This window comes from Agelaius phoeniceus, chromosome Z, assembly GCF_051311805.1.
Source record: "Agelaius phoeniceus isolate bAgePho1 chromosome Z, bAgePho1.hap1, whole genome shotgun sequence".
Taxonomy (NCBI): Eukaryota; Metazoa; Chordata; class Aves; order Passeriformes; family Icteridae; genus Agelaius; species Agelaius phoeniceus.
In genome coordinates this window covers 67,158,962-67,167,696 of record NC_135303.1, presented here as the reverse complement: position 1 = coordinate 67,167,696, position 8,735 = coordinate 67,158,962, and the positions used below count along the sequence as shown (strand labels likewise).

Below are 8,735 nucleotides of genomic sequence, written 5' to 3'. Positions count from 1 at the left end.
TATCTCTTGAATAGTGAGCAATAAATGTTACTGGATACTTAGAAATGAGGCCAGGGAGGCTGACAAAAAGCAAAATTAAATGTTACAGCAGAGACTGGCATGACGAATATGGTTATAGTCTACCGTGGATCTTGATTAAGAAAAATTCCAGCATTTTTGGCACTAAAATGATGGCATCATGAATTGCCTTTTTCTTATGTCTGAATCACTTTGCTTAGGAGAAAGAAACAGCCTTGAAACTTGGCAATATTTGCATTAAAGTTGCTATACAAAGGACTCACCATGGCATGGTTTAATGCTCAAAGCAAACTGCAAAGCAGGCTGGTATCTCTAAAGAGGTACTGACAATCCCTATTAATAGGGGGCTTGCCTCTCTTGCATCAAGAAAGAGAACAGGCAGGGGAGACAAATTCACTCTCATGCAGAGTTAAATATGAATTACAAATAATTCAGGCTTTAAACAGTGTGACTCAAAGAAACCTTGAAGAGTTTCATGTGATCCACTCAGTAGAACACAGACTGAGAACAAAAGTATTGCAAAATGCTCAGCTATGGCATCTTCCATTTTGTCAAGAACTAGTAAATATAAATAGAAAAGCTATAACTGGAGGTAAGGAAACAGGAAAAAAGAAGGAGACATTCTCATAGCAGCAGCAGTTGTTTCACATAGGACACTACCAAAATAACAGTATTGGGGTCTGCAGGAGCAAGAACCTGAGACCAGTGCAGAAGAATGGGAGCTTGAGGACTACAAAGGGAAAGCACTGCTGCAGTGCTCTGGGATACACTGTCCCGCAGCCTATGTGAAAGGGAGCTGCAAGGGGAAGGCAGAATACAGAATTGCACATGGGAGGCCTTCCCAACCTGCTAGGGTGCAAGGGTGTTGCCAAAATTAGTAGTTTTCCAGTGCCTTGTCCCTTCCTGCACCAGCCTGGATACAGGTGGAATAATGAGCTACTGCTTAGGAGTTATAACTGAGGTGCTAAGAGAACACACAAGGAACCAGTACTTTGTTGTGTGCATCCCCTGCTTTTCAGGAGCTCCAGCTTAGCTGAAGTGCTCCCAGTGACAAGGGGAAGTAACCTGGTTTTTGGGATGCTCATTGTTACAGGAATTGCTGATGCCAGCTCCAACAGAGCTGAAGATGAAACCTCCATCCAAACACAGGGAAAGCATCTCTCCTGTCCTGCTAGTTACTCACTGCAGCTTTATACGACACTAACACCATCTGCAAGAGAAACCAGAGTGGCTTTATGCTGTTTCTCAGCAGCTTATGAAGAGTTTGAAGCTGGAAACTCCTTCACACCTCTGCCCTTTGCTTCCACTGAACCCAGCAGAACATTAGACCTGCACTCCCAGAGTACATTCAAACCTTCAGGCACAGACTGAAATATTCCTTGGCTCCTAACCAAATGGAGGTATTCTAACTGTGAATAAAATGAAATTACTTTTATTTGCTCACTTTTTGAAAACATTTTAAGAGATACACCAGTGACTTCCTGCCCTTTATCTGCATATCAATTATGCATTATTTTCATTAAAGAAAGCCAAGCCATGCTATGCCCATGAGGATGAAAGAAATCTGTACTGCTCTCTTTCTCTCTGCCCCTCATACATTTTTATTTCAGATTACTTTTAATCCATATATATTTGAAATAGGAAAAATGTGTGGGTTTTATTAGCAATAAAACTTTACGGGATTTCCCCCCTACTGATTTTTCATAGATTTATGGATCCATAATCATTCACGTCACAGCCTAAGGGAAACGAGGCTCGAACAGGATAATAGCCCTTAAATCCCCTCCTCTAAGCACTCAGATCTTTGCTGTCAGCAAGATTAAAACGGTCAACAGCAGTCTTCATGTGTCTATATCCCACACAGAGCTTTCACAACAACTGGAGTGGTGGCTGGCAGGGAGAAATATGCATAGCCGCTGCTGTGCATAATACTTCTGAGATAAAGAGGGGAGAAAACCAGGTTGCCAGCTTTTGCAGAGTTGAAAAGGACTGGTGTTAACCGCTTGATCAGGTGAATGCAAAGAGGGGAAAAGAGTAAGGAATAATATTATGTTGCAGTTTAACAGTCAGCAAGAGTTTCTTTTCCTAAAACATAAAGGCAGAGAGATGGAAGCACCAAACATCCTTCCGCAGCCCAGCAAGGGGAAGGAAAAGGAAGTCGTTCATGTAGACAAGCAGAGTGGTACCTCTGCCACCACTGCCTTGAACACCCAGCCCCTACTGCAACTAGGACCTGAGGGGAATTACAACTATTATGTGGATGATGAAGATGAGGAAGATGAAGAGAAAGAAGAAGAAAATTGGCAACATGACGATGCATTTAAGGGCGAAAGCAAGGCCTCATCGTTTATTCCTTGTTCCCCTGCTCTTTCCTCGAGATCCCCGGCCACATCATCTACTCCATCCGTGCTGAACATCAATGTTGGCGGCCAAAGTTACCGCCTCACCTACCAGGCAGTGGCCATCTACCCCAAGACCCGCCTGGGCCGCCTGGCTACCTCCACTGACCGCCGCTGCCAGCTGGGCCTGTGCGATGACTACGCTGCCCAGGTTGATGAGTACTTCTTTGACCGGGACCCAGCTGTCTTCCAGCTGGTGTACAATTTCTATGCCTCGGGGGTGCTGCGGGTAAGGGACGAGCTGTGCCCCCGCAGCTTCCTGGAGGAGCTGAGCTACTGGGGCGTGCGTCTCAAATACACTCCCCGCTGCTGCCGCATCTGCTTCGAGGAGCGCCGGGACGAGCTGAGCGAGCAGCTGAAGGTGCAGCGGGAGCTGCGCTCCCAGGCAGAGGCTGAGGAGAATGAGCAGCTCTTCCACCACATGCGCTACTATGGGCCGCAGCGCTGGCGCCTCTGGAACCTCATGGAGAAGCCCTTCTCCTCTGTCACCGCCAAAGTGATGGCAGTGGCCTCCAGCTTCTTCGTGCTCATCTCTGTGGTGGCCCTGGCACTCAACACAGTAGAGGAGATGCAGCAGGTAGACTGGAAGAGTGGGGATAGCCGGCCTGTCTTGGAGCATGTGGAGACCTTGTGCATTGCATTCTTCACATTGGAGTACCTGCTGCGCTTGGTCTCTACCCCAGACCTGCGCCGCTTTGCCAGCAGTGCCCTCAATGCAGTAGACCTCATTGCCATCCTGCCCCTCTATCTGCAGCTGCTGCTTGAATGCTTTACTGACGATGACCAGCCCCGGGGTCGGGGCTCCCAACACGAGCATGATATCGAGAAGGTGGGACGGGTGAGCAAGGTAGGACAAGTGCTTCGCATCATGCGCCTCATGCGCATCTTCCGCATCCTCAAGCTGGCCCGCCACTCCACAGGGCTGCGTGCCTTTGGCTTTACCTTGCGCCAGTGCTACCAGCAGGTGGGCTGCCTTTTGCTCTTCATTGCTATGGGCATCTTTGCCTTCTCTGCCATGGTCTACACAGTGGAGCACGATGTCTCCAGTACCAACTTCACCAGCATTCCCCATGCTTGGTGGTGGGCTGCCGTAAGTAAACACATCTTACCTTGCTGGGTAGACAGAGACCCTCCCTTCCTTCCCCTCCTCTTCCCCTCTCCTCCCAGCTGGAGTTGCTGACAGTCTTGAAAACAACAGGCTCAGATCAGTGAACATCTGCTCTGAATTCTGAGCTTACAGGACATATGCATGCCTGCGTGCGCAAATACACACACACACACGCACTCATTCACCTCTCTGTAAGCTTAAATCAAGACTTAATCAGGCAGGCAGTCTTAAAATTCCCATATCTCCAAATGCAGACAGTATTTTCACTTTTAAAGAAGAAATTGTCAAAGACAGGAAAAAAAAAAAGCGCTTCCCAATTTAGTGCCATTGTCAGTGTTGCCAAAACAATAGGGAAAAAAATGCATGCATTTGGCTATCTAGTTACAGGATTTTTGTTCTTATTCTATGTGTAGGTCTTCTGCAACCCATAAAACTGCAAGATGATGAGACACAGTTTATTAACTACAGTCAGATCACTCACACTTTAAAAGTGAAAGCTGTCCCAGAACTCTGGCTGTTAAAAATCCACTAGGACCAACAGTTGTTTTACACAAGAGATTGTGTTCTGCTGTGCTGCAGAAGATGTCTGTATTTATGGCACCCTAGCTGAAACTAGTGGGTAGCTAGACATTGTCAATGCTGAGGGAAGGCACAGGACCCACATCTTGGCCATCCATAACCTTAAGGCTTGTCCTAGACCATTGTCACATATATTTTGTTTTGCAGCAGCTGATGCCAGCCTGCACAGTCTATTTTTGTATGGGGCCCCAGGAGCACTTCTGACTCCTGGGCATGGCTATGGGTCTGGCTCTGTCCCAGTCACTTCCCTGGAGAAAGAAGCTCATGCAAATAGACTGGATAGGAGTTAGAACATCTCATGCTGGTTGATCAGCACTGATACTGGATGCCCCAAGATGCATATGAGGCCCACCAGACAGTAATCCCAACCCATTCAAGGTCACTTCCCCTGTTCAGCCATCCTGGAGCCCAAGGTCTGCGCTTCTGGTTCAGCCATGGACGATGAGATGTGGTGGTTTACCACACATTTGCAGTGATTCAGCACATGGCAGAAAAAAAGCCTTACAGACAAGCATAGATGCACACATTTATATGTGCACATGTGTATGTGTAACTGTGCTGAATATCCTTTATTCACTGATTTTTCCATCCTTCCATGGGCCATGTAAGGATGGAAAAATCAGTGAATAAAGGAAAGAAGGTCTTGTAATCTGACCTTCATAGATCATCTGTAAGTGATATACAAAGGCTAGGAAAACACTTGTGCTTCATACATTGCTAAAATACTCTGTCTTCTGAACATGCAGGTTATATGCAAAATCTTTAGGGCTCATTTTTGCAAAGTGGTGATACCGTAATAATTTAGATATTCCTGATAAACTTATATGGCTAGGTGAAAAAGGCCTATTTAGCTAAGCAAGTGCCTTCAAAACAGGAGCTGTATCATGCACATTGCAATTCCAAAGCATAAAACACTTTTTATAGCCTAATTGTTCTTTAGGACTGTAAATTAATATATCTAGATCATTCGACTTTTATAAAAATCCAACAGCATTCACCAACTCACACATGCAGGAGAAGAAACATCCCTCCTAAACTGTTACAGGCAATGTATAAGACTATGCCAATGGTACAGAACCTTATCACAGGATAACGTTTTTGTCCTGGCTGGTAGAGATAAACATCTTGCCTTCATCTCAGTGTTTATTTTTGGAGATATTTATCCTGTATTATCATTCAAATCCAGTGACTTAATTTCCATTAAACCAAATCACTAATCCCTTTTATTCCACAGGAAGCACCAGGTGCATCCTAAAAATGTGCTTACCCAGTGCTGTCTCATGAACTCTAATGTTTTCTTCATTTAAAATATCATTCTAGTTACCATTTTAGAAGATGAAATACTCTACACAGTGACCTTCTGAAGACTTATTTTAGTGTTAAAGCCACAAGGGCGTTACAGTCCTACTGTCTGTGGCTTATTTTTGCCAGAATTTTAGGTTACTGTTTAGCAGATACATACAGTGTGTTGAGACACTGTGAAAAAAAATTAAATAAAATTCACTGGCTGAAAAAGATCCCTTGCACAGACTAGAAAGTGACAGGTGACAGCAACATGCAAGTTTTACCTGCCAGGAAAAAAGTAAGTTATATTTACTCAGTGTAAAAAATATAAAACATCAAAATGTGTGCAGTAAATAAATTAGGAGTTATCTTATGTTGACTGTTTGAGAGTAGATTTTTCAAATGTAGCAGCATCTCCATAATCAAACATCCATTAATTTTAATCTGAATTTTACAATGGAAATATTTCAGTACTTGGTGTAGCACTGGACCCATAAAACAGTCCCCTCATATATCTATAGGCTAGAAAGAGAAAATTATATTGGCTGAGAAGAAAAATGTAAAGTTATGTAGACAGTGAGCTGGCAAAGTGTTCAGAATCATATAAAATAAATACACTAAACACCATCACTCTCAAAAAAATACCCCAAAACAAATTCAACAACCAAAGCTGAAACATTTTTAACAACCCCTAAATCCTTCTTCAAAAGGAAATTCAGCAAAAATTACACACCTGTGTACTTATTTAACACTATAACTATACATATTGCAACCATACACTGCAAGCAAAACCTTCCAGGCTACAGTTCCTTATAGGTATGTAATCATTAAAGGGGGTTTTATCTAGTAACTCTGAAGTCCTGGATAATTTCTTCCTATAAGGCAAATAGGAAAATTCATTTCATAATTAATTGAAGGGTTTTATGTGTTTTTCACTAGTTCCTAAAATACATATGAAAAACAAAGGTAAAACTCAAAATACAAACCAGAGAATAAGTCCCAAATACCGGGTTTTATCAGCACAGTGGATTTAGAAACAGGACATCTGTTCCAAGTGACATGATGAGGGAGCACGGTTGCAGCTATCAGTGGATTTGCATGGCTGGGGAGCCACATCTATCCTCTCCCTACAGCCAAACAAACTCACCTTCTGGAATGGAATTTGTCTGGGAATTCCCTCTGCAGGGTAAAAATCTAAAAATCCTCCTGAATAGTGTCAAACCATTGTCTTTCTTTACTCCATGAGAGGGTTTGTTGTTTTTTAAATTAGGAATATTTTGCATAAGAAAACTGGTAGACACATACACACACACAGGCACACACACACACACACACACAAAAAAAAAAAAAAGCAGCACAGAATATTTTAGACTTACAATGCAAATTAAAAAAGAGTTGACCTTGTCCCTGGTCAGTGAACATATCTGTCTATGTACTTTGCTCAGCTAATAAGCTGTGTGTTGGTTTGCCTGTAGGTCAGCATCTCTACAGTGGGATATGGAGATATGTGTCCAGAAACGCACCTTGGACGCCTGTTTGCTTTCCTCTGCATTGCTTTTGGAATAATCCTGAATGGCATGCCCATCTCCATCCTCTACAATAAGTTCTCAGACTATTACAGCAAGCTGAAGGCCTACGAGTACACAGCTCTCAAGAAAGAAAGAGGGAAGGTCGACTTCACACGGAGAGCCATGAGGAAAATATCTGAGTGCTGTGGAGAAGGTGCACCCCACCCTCTGTCACAGCAATGATAGTTTGTGCTTCTTTGGGTATTGGGAGGAGAAAGAGGAAAAACAAATTAGCCAAAAGATAAATGAAAAGGGCCAAAAGTAACGAAAGTAGATGGTGAAATCTGTTTTGAAGGGGGTTGTTTTCAAAATTAAAAAGGCTCAGATTAAAACAACAGAATTTTTAAACTCTGATAGCCTGTGAGCAGCACTTGAATGCTCATCAACTCTCTGAAATGAATTCCTTCCAATTAAACACTCTGAATAAGTCTCACATTAGGGTCTAACCCCCTGCTACTGATTAGATTGACAATAAAGACCCACTATAATTGTACAAAGAGAAAACAAATTGTTGTCATTAAGGATCAGCCACCTTACTTCTGTCATGGCAGTGTCAAAAATTAAACTAATAGAATACCCAATATACTGACTGCATCACTTAAATTGGTTTTACATCAGCCTTCAATTAGAGGAAAATGGCCTAGAGCACTTACCTAAATATTAGCAGCAGCTATAATGCCTAAAATGCCAGCCTCTGTTTCCATTGACAAATAGCTATGCTTCATTGTTCTAATTTTATTTTTCAAATGCAGTCCTGCAAATGAGCCCTCCTATTTTCATGCCTAGTCAAGCAATGCACTGGTTTTAGCATTTCCCACCACCCCACCTCTATAATCATCTTTCAGTATGACAAGAACTAGTGAAGAATTCTGGAGTCTGAGTTGATAAATCTCAATGATCAAATCTGAAAATATTTCCAAATCCAATCCTTTTTAGGTATAACATTAAGTGATAATTTAGTTTGCAATATTTAATGTATCTACTTATTGGATTGTTAGAATAATAGACCTGTCAAGGAACATAAGTATTAAAGCAGTAATTTTAAAGTAATCAAAGGAAATACATGGGTAGCAACTCTCAAAGACTATTCATACAAAGGATTTTATCAGCACTTCACTGTAACCAATTTTAAACATGATTTAAAATCAAGATAATTTGTCTGGCACATACAGCCATTAAGGACACAATCCTGACAACCTTAGCTCACCCCCAGGAGTACCTTATATCCTAAGATTACTGTGTCTTTTTGCACAGCTGGATGGGATTTCTCATGTGTCTAAACTCATCCCAAAATTTAAATAACAAATAAAATCAACAATAATTAGATGGAATTGCAGTTTATGTATTACTTCTGAGACTATCAGGAATAATTTTTTACATAAGAGCAGTCATACCAATTTAAAAACAGTAATCTGAATAACAGATCTGAAAGAAAAAATGTGTAATGAAAAGGACCAACAGTAACAGTGCACTGATATGACCCATGGCTGTTAGTCAGCAGCACTCCTGCAAAGCATCTTGATGACAGAGATGCATTTCAAAACTCTTGAACTCTCACGTTGTGTCTGTGCTGCCTTGATGAATGCAAATGGCTGCCTTAAGATCTCAGGGCCGCATGGGACACAATGGTGTGAAGCTCACTCTGGGACAGCTGAGGGTGAAAATGTTCATTAATTTTGACACGTCCATGCGAGTTGTGTCAAGCATGGGGACATTTCTCCTTTCAGTGGTGGGAAGGTAATTAGTAACCAACTTGCTCTTCTCATTCTCTACCTCCAG

General features: G+C 42.3%; 1 protein-coding gene across 1 annotated transcript; it reads left to right on the top strand.

Moving 5' to 3' along the window:
• The first annotated feature begins 1,131 nt into the window (after window positions 1–1,131).
• On the top strand, window positions 1,132–8,287 carry KCNV2 (potassium voltage-gated channel modifier subfamily V member 2). Its single transcript, XM_054652715.2, has 2 exons — window positions 1,132–3,507; window positions 6,864–8,287. Exons 1-2 carry the CDS (start codon window positions 2,068–2,070, stop codon window positions 7,137–7,139), a joined length of 1,716 nt encoding a protein of 571 aa, XP_054508690.1. The 5' UTR covers window positions 1,132–2,067; the 3' UTR covers window positions 7,140–8,287.
• The last annotated feature ends 448 nt before the right edge of the window (window positions 8,288–8,735 follow it).